Source organism: Ursus maritimus, unplaced genomic scaffold, assembly GCF_017311325.1.
Source record: "Ursus maritimus isolate PB19 unplaced genomic scaffold, ASM1731132v1 scaffold_19, whole genome shotgun sequence".
NCBI classification, from domain to species: Eukaryota; Metazoa; Chordata; class Mammalia; order Carnivora; family Ursidae; genus Ursus; species Ursus maritimus.
The window spans coordinates 23299557-23316487 of NW_024424341.1; the positions used below are offsets into that span (position 1 = coordinate 23299557).

The 16931-nt window shown below is 42.8% G+C and overlaps 1 protein-coding gene across 4 annotated transcripts in view; it reads left to right on the forward strand.

Annotated features, from left to right (window-relative positions):
- SLC7A6 (solute carrier family 7 member 6) overlaps positions 1–16931 on the forward strand; it is a 35543-nt gene that overhangs the window by 626 nt on the left and 17986 nt on the right. For 3 of the 4 annotated variants that reach the window (XM_040633497.1, XM_040633496.1, XM_008702421.2), the window contains exons 2-3: positions 1329–1456; positions 12332–12887. In XM_040633497.1, the coding sequence (XP_040489431.1) occupies positions 12368–12887 (520 nt within the window). In that variant the 5' untranslated portion in view covers positions 1329–1456; positions 12332–12367. The remainder of the gene's footprint in view (positions 1–1328; positions 1457–12331; positions 12888–16931) is intronic. The other variant, XM_040633498.1, reaches the window with a different exon arrangement.

The following is a 16931-nucleotide window of genomic DNA, read 5'->3' on the forward strand; positions in this document are numbered from 1 at the left end:
GAGAGAGAGAGAGAGGGAGAGAGAGAGAGAGAGAAATCCTGAGGGTTGAGAGAGCCTGAGTGTGAGGGTGACTCCAGAAGTGTGGGAGAGGCTGGACATGTGAGGGACACTGTGGTGTTAAGAGTCCCTGAGAGCAATGCTGACTGTGTGAGAGACTGGGAGGGTGAGTGTGATGAGAAAGGGAACCTGGGCTGTGAGGAACTGCAGGTGAGAAAGAGGGCGTGCAAGGCTCTATACCGCAGGCTCAGAGCTTCCTGGGATGCTGCGAGATTGTCTCGGGCCCGGGCTTGCAGGGCTGGCCTGTCTGCGCTAGGGAACCGTGTGCTCCTGCTATGATGGCTCTCTCTTGTGTCTTCATGCCCTGTCACCTTGTTTGATCATCTTATGCTATAAATGGAAGGAGATATTTGTGAAACATTCTGAGAATTCTTCACTAAGCACTAAGCAAACAGTCTGGGTACCACATTGTGTAATGGTCAGTATAAATCGGAATCAATATTTAACAGATGTTTTTGAGTACCTCTTGTGTGCACTGGGCTGTGTGCTTGGTGACACAGTTCAAAAGAATTCGGTCTCTGCCCTTGATGGGGGGAAAAAAGCACTGCCAGCAAATCTAGCATCGTGGTAGCAGAATGCTCAGCCATCTGGTGCTCCTCTGAGAGCTGCTCTCTGATTGGAGATAGGGGAGGAGCAGACTTTTTGAAAGTGCTTCCTGAGCTCAGTTCTGTCTCTCCTTGCTTGCTGTGAAGCCCTCTAGGAGGAAACTGCCCTGGCTGCCTACATTGTGTGCTAATGACTTGTTCCCAACTTTGTTCTCAGACTGCCATTCAAGTTCTTATATTTGAGTTCCCTCTCCTGACAAATATGCAGAAAACCACAAAGAGGATTTTTTCCTATCTTCCTTCTTCCCTGTCTGGCTGTGGACATATTTATATTGCAGACTAAAAGTAAATAGCAGTTATGTGACTGATCTCCTTGGCCCTTCTTGGTACAGGAAATTTCCTGACCTCTGTCCTGTGTGTTTCCTGCTATAGTCTCCAGGATGTGGATACATTTCTACAGAAGTGACGCAAACAGGGCTTACAGGACCTGGGACTCGGGGAGCAGCAGCTGTCTAGACATGCATGATTTGAGATGACCGGGCTAGTTCGCTGACACGTGTGGGCTGGTTGCTTCAGTTACACTCCACTGTCGGTGTGACGGAACTTCTCAGTAATTGAGTGCTGCCCCTGCCAGACATGTAAAACTTAAAATTTACAAAGGGAAATATCATCCTGCTGCTTACTAGGTTCATTTTTTGATAAGCTGCCTCTTACTCTTTGTTGCAGAGGTTAAATGGCCAAGACAGACAAATGGAATTAGGCCTTGCTGTGAAGACTTCCATTTTCTTCTCAGTACCTGACCATTTATGATGAGGCAGCTTATGAAAGTGTGATGTTTGCTTATTTCCTCACAGGTGACTATTATTGCTCTGTTCTCTGTTAGATCTTGGATCTTTGCTATTTGTAAAGAGTTTCAGTTATTTGTGGACAATACGAACAGGATATTAATGAGAATGGCTCACATATAATTAACAGTTATGTAACACTATATTATATAAAACTGTATGTTAAATTACATCTTTTTCTAAAGAGTAATTGTGGTAGTTTATAATTAAAGATACTTCAATGAGGTTGTTAAAAAGAAATTGAAAACCAAAGTCAATGAAAAAGACTAGATACTACATACTGTTGAAAGTGAGAGTATTTATTCACTGTGATTGGGTGCTGAATTTGATACTGAGTTTCCTGGTATCTTAGGTAAAAAGATACAGGTAGAGTTACATAACTTTTTCATTTGATGGGGGTACTATATATATAGAGAGAGGGAGAGAGAGGTAGAGAAGGAGAGTTAAGCAAAAAAATTAATGCCTATTAATTGTGGAAAATATATAAAACTCAAAGAAGTACAGAAAAGAAAGAGTCCTCTATGTTTTCACCATGGTAGAGGTATTAGTATTTTTCTCAACAACATTTTCCCCCATAGTCATCAATTATAAAAGAGTTTTTATTTTATTTTATTTAAGATTGATTTATTTGGGATGCTTGGGTGGCTCAGTTGGTTGGGTGTCTGCTTTCAGCTTGGGTCATGATCCCGGGTCCTGGGATTGAGTCCCACGTCGGGCTCCCTGCTTGGGGGGATACAGGCTGCCTTCTTCCTCTACCTGCTGCTCTCCCTGCTTGTGCTCGTGCGCTCTCTCTCTCTGACAAATAAATAAATATTTAAAAAAATAATAAAGATTTATTTATCTATTTTGGGAGAGAGAGAGAGAGAGAGAGCACGCATGGGCATGGGAGGAGGGGCAGAGGAAGAGAGACTCTTAAGCAGACTCTGCGCTGAGCACAGAGCCCAACATGAGGCTTGGTCTCATAACCCTGAGATCATGACCTGAGCTGAAACCAGGAGTCAAATGTTTAACCAACTGTGCTACCCAGGTGCCCCTATAAAAGTTTTTAAATTCAGCTTGTAAAGTATTCTTTGTAATTGAACTTTGAAAGATTCTTTTTTCTCCCCCCCTAGAAAATTGCATATTATAGTTTCACGGCTAAATTTTCATGAGGCGGGGCACCTGGGTGGCTCAGTTGGTTAAGTGTCTGCCTTTGGCTCAGGGATGGAGCCCTGCATGGGGCTCCCTGCCCAGCGGGGAGCCTGCTTCTCTCTCTCTCTCTCCCTCTGCCTCTCACCCAGCTTGTGTGCGCTCTCGCTCTCGCTCTCTCTCTCTCTCGCTCACTGTCTCTCAAATAAATAAAATCTTTGAAAAAATTTTTTTCATGAGGCAGTGTTAGTCATCTGATGAATTCCTTTATTATCTGGTGCAGGAGCCTGTAAAATAGGATGAAAACCTGCGAGAACGCTGCATTGTGTCCTTATAGGCAGGGTTTAACGCTAGTTTTTCAAGACAGAAACTTAGAGGGTACACTGGAGATTTAATGGAAATTGTCTTCAGTAATGATTTTAGCGATTGTATGAGAAAGAGAGACTGAGAATCTGATACTGTGTGTGATCTTCACATACCGATTTCTCTTGTCATTTGGATAAAAATTGAAGGCAGAAGGATAGCCAGTTAAAGAGGGTGATCTGGTAAGATTTTGTTGCACACTCTTTCCCCCAAATACCAGGATACTGAGCTGGAGATAGTGGCTTAGTTATGAGCTCCTTGATTTTCATCCCATTGTTGCAGAAGGTCTGCATATCTATTCTGTGGGGACAGGATAAACAATGCATCTCACACAGATCTGGACTGCCCTTTTAAGAATGTATGTAGATACTGTGGTGATTAATTAAATGCAAATGAATTCAAAACCATTATTGTAGTCATAGTTGCTTTTTATCATTTTTTCTCCACCATCTATTACTTAAAGAACAAGTACTTTGACAAAGTGATAGGAACCACTGTCTCAGACTGAATTTTCTGTTTGCTCACTTCTGTTTACTTAAGGCTTTTTTTGCTTATTGTTCTGGCGAGCAAGTGGCTCAAGGTGTTAGACTTTGAGTAGGGTTTGTTGTGTATTTTCTCTCTTAGCTATTTTCTGTCCTTTGGTTTATTTTATTCAGTGATCATGTAGTGAGTACTGAGCCTGTGCTAGGCCTTGTACTGGGTGCTGTTAAAACAGATGAGGAACTCACAAAATAGTTGGGAGACTGAGGTTAAGTAAATGCAACAGAATGAGGTGGCTGCTAAGGCAGAAGTATGTACTAGAAATCTTATGGGCACAGGGAGATATATGGAGAAAGATAGCAGCCAGGCTGTTGGGGAAAAGGTGGTAGAAGAAGGGTGTTAGAAGCAGAAGGTTCAGTATGAACAATGGTGTGTTTGTCTGATGGACTCTGGAAACTCTGGACTGTTCCAGGTTCTGGAAATTGCAAGTAAATCAGTGGGCAGGACCTTGAGTGGGACTTTGGGGTCAGGGGTGGGTGTGGGGTGGGGGACATAGTGATAAGGCCCTGCTAAGAAGGTTGGAATTGGTCTTAAAGGCCTCAGGCAGCACCTAGGGGAGGGTTCCTAACCCTGCTCTGATACCAACTGAGAGATAGTAGGGTTGATATTTCTGTTGTGAAACATGAGGAGCCAAAGCAGTGTTTTTTCTTCTTAGAAGGCTGTCTCCCATCCCTAGCCTGTCCCGCTCTCCTGCGTAGAGGTAAACCCTATTGCAGATGCCAGTTTTTTTCTTTCCCACTCAGAATGTACGTAATTAATTAGACAAGAGCTATGTTGGAACATTCCATTTTCAGGTCTTTTAGATCTTGCTGATTCCCCCCCCCCACCCTACATGGGGCTTGAACTCATGACTCTGAGATTGAATCTCATGTTCTACCAGCTGAGCCAGTCATGTGCCCCTAGATCTTGCTGATTTTATGTCTACGTATTCTGTTGATGACTGAGAGAGGTGCTTTGAAGTCTCAATGTAATCGTGGATTTGTGTATTTCTCTTTTCAGATCTTGATACTGCTTTATGTATTTTGAAGCTATGTCGTTGGAAGAAATACACATTTAGAATTGTCTTCTCGTGAATTAACCTCTTGATCATGATGTAATGTCCCTCTATCCCTAGCAGTATTTCTTATTCTGAAATTTATTTTGTCTGATGTTAATATAGCTACTCCCAGCTTTTAATCAGTGTTTGCATGGTTTATTTTTTCCTATCTTTTTACCTATAGCTTATTTATATTTATTTATTTATTTGTTTGTGTATTTTTACGTAGGTTCCACACCCAGCGTGGAACCCAGTGAGGGGCTTGAATTCACTACCCTGAGATCAAGATCTGAGCTGAGATAGAGTTAACCAACTGAACCACTCAGGCACCCCTTTATGTTTTTATATTTATTTTTTATTTTTTTAAAGATTTTATTTATTCATTGAGAGAGAGAGGGAGAGCACAGAGGGAAAATAAGAGGGAGAAGCAGACTCCTCACTGAGCTCGATCCCAGGACCCTGAGATCATGACCTGAGCAGAAGGCAGATGTTTAACCACCTGAGCCGCCCAGGTGGGGGTTTCTTGTAGACTGTATGTTGGGTTTTGTATTTTTATCTAATCCATCAATGTCTGTCTCTTAATTGCTATGTTTAAATCATTTACGTTTCATGTTATTATTGGGATGGTTGGATTAAAATCTTCCATCTTACTAGTTGTCTTCTGTTTTCTGTTTGCTGCATACGTTCTTTCTTCTGCCTTCTTAAACATTTTTTTATTTAAGTATATTTGATATGCAATGTTAAATTAGTTTAAGGTGTGCAACATAGTGATTCCACAATTCCATGCGTGCTCTTGCTGTAAGTGTAGTTACCATCTGTCGCCATACACTGCTACTGCAGTATTATTGACTATATTTTCTTTTTTTTTTTTAAAGATTTTTTATTTATTTATTTGACGGAGAGAGACAGCCAGCGAGTGAGGGAACACAGGCAGGGGGAGTGGGAGAGGAAGAGGCAGGCTCCCAGTGGAGGAGCCTGATGTGGGGCTCGATCCCACAAGCCCTGAGCCGAAGACAGATGCTTAATGACTGAGCCACCCAGGCGCCCCTATTGACTATATTTTCAATGCTGTACTTTTTTTAAAAAGATTTTATTTATTTGAGAGGGGGAGAGAGAGAGAGAGAGAAGAGCATGAGCGGCAGAGGGAGAGAGACAAGCAGACTCCCACTGAGCATGGAGACCTACTCAGTTGATCTCACGACCCTGAGATCATGACCTGAGCTGAAATCAAGAGTTGGAGGCTTAACTGACTGTGCCACTCAGGCACCCCTATGCTGTACTTTTTATTTCTGTGACTTACTTAATGACTGGAAGTTCGTGCATCTTAATCCCCCTTCACCTCTTTTGCTCATCCCTTCACCCCCCTCCCCTCTGGCAACCACCAGTTTTTATTTATTTATTTATTTATTTATTTATATTTTTATTTATTCATTTTAAAGATTTTTTTTTATTTGACAATGAGAGAGGGAACACAAGCAGGGGGAGTGGGAGAGGAAGAAGCAGGCTTCCCGCTGAGCAGGGAGCCCGATGCAGGGCTCGATTCCAGAACACTGGGATCATGACCTGAGTGGAAAGCCGACACTGAACGACGACTGAGCCACCCAGGTGCCCCACCAGTTTGTTTTATGTATTTATGTATTTATGTATTCATTTTATCTTTTTTGTTGCTATTCGCTTGTTTTGTTTTTTAGAAAAGTTAAATCATATGATATTTCTTTTTCTCTGATGGACTTATTTCACTTAGTGTAATCTTTCTAAGTCCATCCCTGTTCCTGCCTACTTTTGGTTTGAGTATTTTTTAATGTTTTATTTCCACTATTGGTTCATTTATACCCCTTCTTTTAATCTTTTAAAAAAGTTTAGTGTTTTTTTTAAGTAACATTACATTATTTCACATATAAGAAATTCACAACTGTATAACTCCCAATCCTCCTGTCTCTGTGCTTTTGTTGTCATACATTTGACCGTTATTTTTTTTTTTTTTTAAGATTTTATTTATTTATTTGAGGCAGGGGGAGAGGCAAAGGGAGAGGGAGAAGCAGCCTCCGCACTGAGCAAGGAGCCGGATGCAGGCTGATCCCAGAACCCTGGGATGAGGACCCCAGCTGAAGGCAGAAGGCAGAAGGCAGAAGACACTCAACAGACTGAGCCACCCAGGCTCCCGTCATACATTTTACTTTTATATATGCTATAAATCCACAATTCATTGCTACTGTTTTTACTTGAGGCAGTCAGTTATATTCAAAGCAAATAAAAATAGCCACCCAAAAAGTTTTTTTTTTCCAAAAAGTATTTTTTTATATTTACCTCAGACCATTTATATTATCCTGCAACTCTTGGTGGCTCCATTCTTTTTTTTTTTCCACTTTTTCCCACTTTGACTCATAGTTTTCATCTCTCTGCTGAAATTTCACATCTGTTTCTGCATGCTGTCTAACTTTTCCATTAGAGCGCTTAATGTATTAATCATAGTTATTTTAAATTCCTTGTCTGGTAGTTCCAATAGCCGGTCATCTCTAAGTCTTGTCCTGTTGATTCCTTTGCTTCTTTCCTTTTTTTTTTTTTTAAGATTTTATTTATTTATTTATTTATTTATTTAATTTATTTATTTAGGGGGAGAGAGAGAGTGCATGTGGGCAAGAGGAGGGACAGAGAGGAGAGAGAGAATCCTGATTTGACTCCTTGCTGAGTACAGAGCCTGACACAGGGCTTGATCTCACAACCCTGAGATCATGACCTGAGCCAAAATCATGAGTTGGATGTTTAACTGACTGAACCACGCCAGTGCCCCTAATTACTTTGCTTCTTGATAGTGGGTTCTCTTGCTTTTTGTTGTGTTGCTTGTAATTTATTACTGATTGCTATATGTAGGACTTAAAACCGTAGAGACTGATGTAAGTATGTATTCTTTTGTTAGGTTTAGTTTGGGTTTCCAGTCAGTTAGGAGATGAGTTGGGTTTGGGTTTTGTTGTTGTGGTTACCTTAGGTGCACACAGGGCTTCAAATTCCTCAGGTTAAGGATTGGTTTGCTGAAGGGAGGGCTTTTCCCCAATGTTTATACTGTACCCTCAGCTTTAAGTCTTTCTTTTGTTGCTGGGTGCTTGCTTACCTGGTGGTGGGGAGCAGGGGTTCTCTGTTGTCTTGGTTCAGCCTCAGTGTTAGGCCCTGTTTTTCTAGGTCTGGGGTGTAGATCTTTCTGGTGATCCTGCCCTTTGGCCCCTAACGTAGGATAGCCACTTCTAATGGTCGGGATCAGAAATTCCTGCTTTTCCCCCAGGTGTAAAGGGTTGTTTTATTTTTCTTTTACCCTGCTGCAGCTGCCTTGGGAGTGACAAGGTTTGCCACCCTTTCCCTGGGAGTGTAAGATTTTTATTCTTTAGTAAAGGGACTGGATGGACCTTATTTTTCCAAGAGTAGTGATTGCTTTCCTTCTCCAGACTAGCATTACTGAGAAGCTATCTCTGGCCTCCTGCCTAGTATTTTTTATGAACGTGCAATCCACTGAGGTCTGTGGAGAAAAACCTCTGAGTGTCTGTGCTCTTGCTAACCCATACAAGACTGTTAGTAATTCATTAAAAATTGTACCCTAGTTCTTCTTACTTGCCTGTGTGTTGGTCCCATCATTCTCCCTCTGCCACAGGTGAACCAGAGCTTGCATCTCTCCATGGAGGTCCTGTTTTTCCTTAAATTTCAGTCCGGTGGATTGCCCTGTAACCTCAGCTCTCTGATGGCTTCAAGCAAAGTTATGGTTTTGTACATTATTTGGCTTTTTCTTGTCATTGGAGTTGGAATGATGCTTTTCTCAGCTTTCTACATCCCTAAATGGAAGTTAGATATCAAGGCAACTCCATTTTATACTAAATTTTCCAGTGAAATGAATTTCCCTCTTTATTTCCCTGTGGTACTGTGATTAAATAAACATCTGTTCTTCACTGTTTCTAGACACAGCTCCTATAATTTCCTATGTAAGAGCCATAGGGGCATTTTCTGTTGTAATATTTGCTTTTGTTCTCAATTCCTGAAATAACCCCAGGGCAATGAAAGTGACTTGGGTGTCTTTTGTTATTTATATAACAAGCCCTTTACAACCCACCTCTGAGTTTATGTTAATGAGGTGATTTTTGGAAAGCATCCAGATCTTCTCAGGATGGGGGCTAGTTGCTAGAGGAACCAACGGTGTGATTAGGGGATTAGAATTTTCAGTCCAGTCCACCTCTGGGCGGGAGAGAGAGGCTGGAGATTGAATCAGTCTAATGGCCAGTGATTTTAATCAGTCGTGCCTTTGTAATGAAGCCTCCATAAAAACCCCAAAAGGACGGAGTCTGGAGAGCTTTCAGGTTGGTGAACGAGTGGAGGTGCTGAGTGAGTGGCTTGCCCAGAGAGCATGGAAGCTCTTCCCATATGCCTTGCCCTGTGCATCTTTTCCATCTGGCTCTTCTGAGTTATATCCTTTAATAATAAACTGGTAATCTAGTAAGTAAACTGTTTTCTTGAGTTCTGTTAGCCACTCTAGCAAATTAATTGAACCCAAGGAGGGGGTAGTGGGACCCTCCAATTTATAGCCAGTCAGTTGGAAGCCCTGGTAACAACCTGGACTTGTATTTGGCATCTTAAGAGGGGGCAGTTTTGTGGGACTGAGCGCTTAACCTGAGGGATCTCCAGGTGGATAGTGTCAGTGATGCAGTTTTGGAATATAGGTGAGGTTTGATGGGGTGAGATCTGGAGCCAACAGCTAAGACAGAATTCTTGAGATGTCTTTGGTGCAAAATGCTGATTTTATTAAAGCATGGGGACAGGACCCTTGGGCAGAAAGAGCTGCCCTGGGGTTGTGAGGAGCAATTCATTATATACTGGAGTTGGGGGAGGTAAGGGAAAAGGCAGGTTTTCAAAAGATCTTTCTTCCTTCCTCCCTCCCTTCCTCCCTCCCTCCCTCTCTCTTTCCCTTTCTTTCTTTCTTTCTTTCTTTCTTTTCTTCTTTCCTTCCTTCCTTTTTTCTTTTTTCTTCCCTTCCTTCCTTCCTTCCTTCCTTCCTTCCTTCCTTCCTTCCTTCTTTTTTTCGATTTCATCTATTTATTTGACAGACAGACAGCCAGTGAGAGAGGGAACGCAAGCAGGGGGAGCGGGAGAGGAAGAAGCAGGGTCCCGGCGGATCAGGGAGCCCAATGCCGGGCTGGATCCCAGGACTCTGGGATCATGACCTGAGTCGAAGGCAGACGCCTAACGACTGACCACCCAGGCACCCCTCAAAAGAACTTTCATATGCTGAAGAAGACCTACAAAATACCCGAGGCCTTGCCATAGTTAAGGTTGTTTTTTCCTCTAGTGAAGCATTAACATGAAGATAGTAGGGAGCTTCCTGGACGAACATTATCCTCTACCTGCCTCAAGTATTTGTTAATGGGCTGCGGGTTATAAGGACATTTAATTTTATCTACGTTTCCTTCTGGAAGTTAGGTTATTGATAATGCTTTTTTTCTTGTAAATCACTAAGGCATTTGTAAACTAAGGGAGACTCTTGCACTGCAGGACTGTAATCTTTATAAATTAACCATTTGTTTTTCCTTCCCTTAGCTTTAGGGCAGCCAAGAGTGCTGAGGAATGTCACGTATATCCCACCTTGGGGATGGGGGTTGTGGGGTGTCAGCTTGTGCTTTGTCCTTAGCTTGCCTTCTGCTCTCCCTCATTATCAGAATTGTCTGGTGTTGTAGAATTTCTTGATGTGTAGAAAACCCATACATCTGGTATCAGAGGTCCAAAAAGAATATTTGGGAGCCCCAGCCTCCTCTCCCCATCTACCTAGGGTCTGGTAGAATAGAGGGGAGGCTGAAGTGGGCACCGGGACCAGGTTTCTCTGCTTGACTCTGTGTTGAGTTGGGTGGAAAAAGGCAATCTAGGTCTCTCTGCACTTGACTCATGTGAGAATATAGGCTCCTCTGCTATTTCCAAGTTTGTTTTTATGGTTGCCTTGGCTCACCTGACAGACACGTGAAAACAAGTATGTACCCACATGCCTGTGCCTGTATAGGGAAACCTGCATGGCTTGGTGCCAAGAGTGAAAGGAAGAGTGGTGCTGCCTTAAAGCCAGGTCTCATCTAAGCAGAGGTAGGCTGGGAGTAAGGGGACGCTTGCTAGTGCCCCAGAGGAGTTTTTTCACTTGATCTCCAGTCCATACCCTGGCAGGGGACTGGGACAGGTAAGGCAGGAGTTTTGGATGGAGCTGTGGAGACTGAAGTTTTCCCTGAGAACTGCCTACCCTTGAGTGGCTGTGGTTCCCTCACTCTGGGCTCTGTGAGGTAAGGTTCTGGCACTTCCATCTTTGTTGAGTAGATGAGAGGCTTCTGGGAAGATGATGTACTGATCTCATTCTTTCTTTCTTTTTTTAAAATGTATTTTAATTTATTTTTAAAGATTTTATTTATTTATATGTCAGAAAGAGAAAGAGAGCACAAGCAGGGGGAGCAGCAGGCAGAAGCAGGCTCACCGAGCAGGGGGCATGATGCGGGCTTGATCCCAGGACCTTGGGGTCATGACCTGAGCCGATGGCAGATGCTTAACCGACTGAGCCACCCAGGTGCCCCTGATCTCATTCTTATCCCTGAAGTTATCTCTGTGACCTTAAAAGACTGATTCCTGGGTGGGAATCGTATAGCTTACAGGATTCCTTTATCCAGAAGATGAGGTGGGAGTAAGTAGGTGATCTGAATTCCTGATTACTGGGGCACGGGAATTGAAAGAGGGAGGAGGTCATGCTGAGTGCAGGTTCAGGAAGGTGCTTGTCTTTCTCTGACAGATTCTGGGTTCTTCATGTATAGGTTGTTTTAGAATCTAACTTCTTTGAGGTTTCTGGACTGGCCCAACTCTAAACCAAAAGTAGTAGTGTGTGCCATCTCCCTACAGATTGCCTTCTAACGCCAGGTCTGTGGATAAGAGAAGCCATGTAGCTCTGATTGGGTGTCGAAATTCCTGGGTCCTGTTCTGGGAGAAGCTCTTTTCAACCCCAGATGGTAGTGAGGGGCATGCTGAGAAGGAAAACAAACTGATAGCTGTCAAGTCCCAGGTGAGGGTGCCCTCTGGTTGTTCTTTCTCCATCAGGTCTTAATTATGTTCTCTCTCTTTTCTGGGCACTTTGGAAAAAGAGATGTATTGAATGGGCAAGCAGCAATGTAGGAAGTAAGATTGATGTTGTAGACACAGCAACACAGGTGTGTATTTTCATGAAGGTCCTCTCCTTATTCTAGTCTTTGCAATGGCCCTGGTCTTAGCATCTTCCTAGCCCTTCCCACTACCTGCTCATGTTCTTTGCTGGCCCGAGAGTAGCTACAGACTTGTCCATGTGTTGCTGAATACTGCAGAAGTTCCTGTTTATGTTTGGGTGGAGGTGAGTGGATGTGGGCAGTGAGAGGCCTGTCAGGTTGGCTAGGGCTGTGAACCCGGTAGTGGGAGTCTGGTCTTTGCAGGACAGGTTTGTAGGTTTTAAAATGGTTAAGACCAGACCAAAACCTGCACCTCAGGGAGAATCCATGCTATGGATAAACCCAATGCCAACCTAATCTCAGTATCAAGCCAAGTACCTCTTGTTTAAAGTTGCCGTCAGCTGACCTCTCACAGTTCTCTTTCTTGGGAGCAGTAGGTGTTTGTCTGCCTCCATTTATTTCTCTGTGTCCTGTGGTAGAAGCGGATACAACCTCATTATATTTAGGTCTGTGTGTAAGGCATGCTGTTCCTACATAAGAGGTTGGCTTTGCAGGTCTAAATCGGAGACTCACCGGCTTCTGCCCTAGACTAACATACTTCTATTCTTTGATGTTCTTTGCCAGGCCACAGTAAACACAAGTGTGAAGGAAACATTTGCCATGGAACCCAGGGAGCTGGAGAGCCCCACACCAACCTACCATCTCATTCCCAAGGCCAGCCAGCCCACGGAAGAAGATGTCAGCATGCAACCGCAAAGGACCGCAGAAACTATGCAGCTAAAGAAGGAGATCTCGCTGTTGAATGGGGTCAGCCTGGTGGTGGGCAACATGATCGGCTCAGGAATCTTTGTCTCACCCAAGGGCGTGCTGGTATACACTGCCTCCTATGGGTTGTCGCTGGTCGTATGGGCCATTGGTGGGCTTTTCTCCGTTGTTGGTGCCCTTTGCTATGCAGAGCTGGGGACCACCATCACCAAGTCTGGGGCCAGCTATGCTTATATTCTAGAGGCCTTTGGGGGCTTCATTGCCTTCATCCGCCTGTGGGCCTCCTTGCTAATTGTTGAACCCACCAGTCAGGCCATCATTGCCATCACCTTCGCCAACTATATCATCCAGCCCTCGTTCCCTACCTGTGATCCCCCGTACCTGGCCTGCCGTCTCCTCGCTGCTGCTTGCATATGTAAGTCTGGGGTTTAGCGGGGGAGTATGTTGAGGGTGTGGATTTCTTTAATAATGCTAATGGTACCTGATATTTAAACACCATATTTTGCTTTTGGGGGGAAGAGAGGCATCTTACCTTTTTTTTTTTTTTTTTTTTTTAAGATTTTATTTATTTGAGAGAGACAGAGCACGAGCAGGGGCAGTGGGGAAGAAGGAGAGGGAGAAGCAGATTCCCTGCTGAGTGGGGGCCTTATGCGGGACTCAGTTCCAGGACCCTGGGATCATGATCTGAGCCATAGGCGGACGCTTAAATGACTGAGCCACCCAGGTGCCCCGCATATTACCTTTTGAAGAAGTAATTTTTCACCTAAGTCATTTAATCCTGAAAGATAAGTAAGGGTAAAGGTTACGGATGAGAAGTTTGAGTCTCTTTGTGGCTTTTGGTGCCTCACATTCCTTCTACTGTTGACTGTTCCAGAGTTCTCTTCCCCAGTCTGTGTGACAGGTTGATGCATGTCTTTCATTTGTCTTATCAGATGTTTTGATTGGAGTCGACATCACCAGTTGTAACAACCCAGAACAAACCATCAGTGCTGAGGACTTTATTCTGCTTCTCAAAAATAAGCCATTTCGCTTCCCAGCTTTTTATTTTAAATCAATTTAGAGGCTGAGGAAAGAGGCTTCTCTAGATTGTTGGGGTCCCAAGGTGTTATCCCTCAGCCCATAGGACCACTGTTTCCTACCACTCTTTGCAGCCCATTGGAAGCAGCAGGCACCACACCAAAATGGCTTTTTTCTCAGGTGTTTCTCAGGTCTCCAGGTGTTTCAGATTTCTTTCTTTCTTTCTTTTAAAGATTTTATTTATTTTGGGGGGAGAGAGAGAGGGAGGGAGGGAGAGAGATCACGAGCAGGGGGAAGGGTAGAGGGAGAAGCAGACTCCCCGCTGAGCAGGGAGCCCTATGTGGGACTCAATCCCAGGATCCTGGGATCATGACCTGAGCCAAAGGCAGATGCTTAACCAACTGAGCCACCCAGGTGCCCCATATTTGGGTTTCTGAGGACAGAACATGAGAGATCCCGATTGATTCCTCTTTATTTTCCTTTTTTTTCACTTGAGGTGGTAAGGAGGGATTCTGTGTGAAATCGCTGAAATGAGAGAAGATTGCTGTGAATTTACCCAGTCTTGTAGAGCTAGTGTTTTAGCTGAGAAGTGGCCCAGAATTCCCTGTGTTCCTTAGCACTGTTCTGCCAGGGGCACTTAATTATACTCTGTTCTTTCCATATCTCTGCTTGCAAAAGCTTTGGCAGTATGTGTAGTTTATCCACAGTGTTAAAAATAGACTGAGAGTACCTTGGAGTTAGCAAAAAAGGATTGTACGGTACACTGTGCTTCCTGACTTTAAGGAATTTGTTAAAGACAAATGTTAAAGGGAACCCCTCCACATGTAGCCCCAGGAGGAGGGAAGGTGGGTACTCTGCTGTATGTGTGTTAGGGTCTGGCCGGAGGAACTCTGGCCTGAGTTCTCTAAAAAAAGAAGAATTCTTTGATTATAAAATGTGTTCATTAGGGAGAAGATGAACTTATCCTCAGATCACCCATAATCTACCGCCAAATAATGAACACCTTTAATAGTTAAATCATGTCTTCATTTCTTTCTTGTATAGAATTGGCATCGTACTTTGCATATAACTTTATATTCTGCTTTTTAAATTTAGTATGTCATGTTTTTTTTACCCTTTTCGTGGAATGTTCTTCAAAAGAAACATTTTTTAAAGTAGTGTTTTTTTACTATTATTTAAAGGTAATACATAGACATTATACGCACTTTGAAAATGCGAAAAAAGAAAAATCACCCATAACTTAATTTTTTAATGTATTTTATTATTTTCTTTTTTAAAGATTTTTACTTATTTGTCAGAGAGAGAGGGAGAGAGAGAGAGCAGAAGCAGTGGGAGCAGCAGGCAGAGGAAGAAGCAGGCTCCCCACTGATCAGGGAGCCCCATGTGGGACTCCATCCCGAGACCCCAGGATCATGAACTGAGCTGAAGGCAGATGCTTAACAACTGAGCCACCCAGGCATCCTCACCCGTAATTTTTTATTTTTTTAAGATTTTATTTATTTGATAGAGATAGAGACAGCCAGCAAGGGAGGGAACACAAGCAGGGTGAGTGGGAGAGGAAGAAGCAGGCTCACAGCGGAGGAGCCTGATGTGGGGCTCGATCCCATAACGCCGGGATCATGCCCTGAGCCGAAGGCAGACGCTTAACCGCTGTGCCACCCAGGCGCCCCCTCACCCGTAATTTTAACTCCCAGAGAACTATTGCTACTATTTGTGTGAAATACCTTCTAGTGTTTCTTTTTCTGTGCTTATCTCATTTTTTAAAAAGTACTCTTGAGATCATACTCTATGTGGTTTGTACAATACTTTAAAAATTTTAATATTTAATTCCTTTCATCAGATATTCTTAGAAAACATGGTTTAGGGACACATAAGTAGTTTCCTGGCAGTGTGGTAGAGTGATTAAGATCATAGGCACCCATGCCAGACCAGGAGTGATTCTAGCTTTACCAGATATTTTTCCAGCTGTTAACCTTGAAGGAGTTAGTTAACTGTTGCCTAGGTCTTCTCATTTGTAAAATGGAAATGTCACTTGTACCCACTGAAAGGATTGTCGTGAGGAATACAATGAATCAATGCATGTACAGTACTTCTCTGTGTCTGGCATAGAATAAGTATTATTCTGTATTATGGTATTATATTATAATATATATTATATATATTATAATATATATAAGTATTATAATATTGCTGTGGGAATCTTTGTATATAAAGATTCAGAATTTTAGCATCTTTTTTTTTTCAGGGTAGAATTAATTATACGGGAGAAATAACCTATGTCTAAAGAAATAAACTGTTTTAAGTTTCTTCACCGTTACCCAGTTTCCTTCTAGAAGCTTTTGTGAGTTTGTGCTCTTATCTAAGCACTTGAGAGTGCCTCTGTGTTGGTCTCGTGATGGCCTTAGGGTGAATTCCAAGGATAACTGAGTCAAAGGACACCTCTATCTATAATTTTTCATCTACAGAAGATTTTTATTTGGTAAATCTTTTTTCCTTTATGATTTTCTCCATTGTTTTTGTTCTTTTGTCCTTATGAAGCCCCTCCCCATACCAGGAACTGCTCGGGGTTTGTTTTGTTTTGTTTTGTTTTTGTTTTTTTCCTAGAACTGCTCTTTTCATTGGAGGAGAGACCTCACTTCTTAGAAGTGCAGTCATGGTTTCTGTAGCTTCTTTCATTCATAATGTACTTTTACCCAGATTACTCACCATTAGAATTCCTTCAAGCCCAGATCCTGGAAGCCCAGGCTTTTCCATAATTCATGCCTGCAGGTAGGAACTTGTCAGAGATGGGCTTAAGTCATAAAACCATATCCCGTCCTAACTGACAAGACTTTGGGGTTCAGCTTTTCTTGGAACTTAGGTGTAGAATCAGGCTGATGCATCATCTGACAAAGCTGGGATGTGCTGAAGGGAATCTCTTTGGGCAGGGGTGGCAGTGACGAAGCTTGGTCTTAAGAGACAAAATTGGTTGGAAGAAACCAATTAGTTCATAATTAGCGGTAAAAAACACAAAATCTGTGCTGAATCCATAGCGAAACTTAGGTAGGACAGGAGAATTTGAGTTAGTCTTGAAATTAAGATAAGAGGGGTCCAGGTGGTTTTTTGGGAAACTGTTTACAGAAATTATAGCCATGCAAACTAGACAAAGTTCCATTGTAGAAGAAAGGGCCCAGACATTCTCCATGTAACAGCTGCAGGTCAGAGCTGTAAGCTGGTGGCCCGTGGGCCAGATTTGACTCACAGATATATTTGTTTGGCCTAGTGTTGTAAGCAATTTTGAATTACTTGCCAACATTTAAAAACCAGGACCTTTCTGTTGAAAAATCAAAAGTTCTGACAACCTTGGACCCAGATTCCTTCCTGACACAATCATCTGCCGTTGCGTAGTTGTTGCTCCCTTTATTTATTTATTTATTTATTTATTTATTTATTTATTTATTTA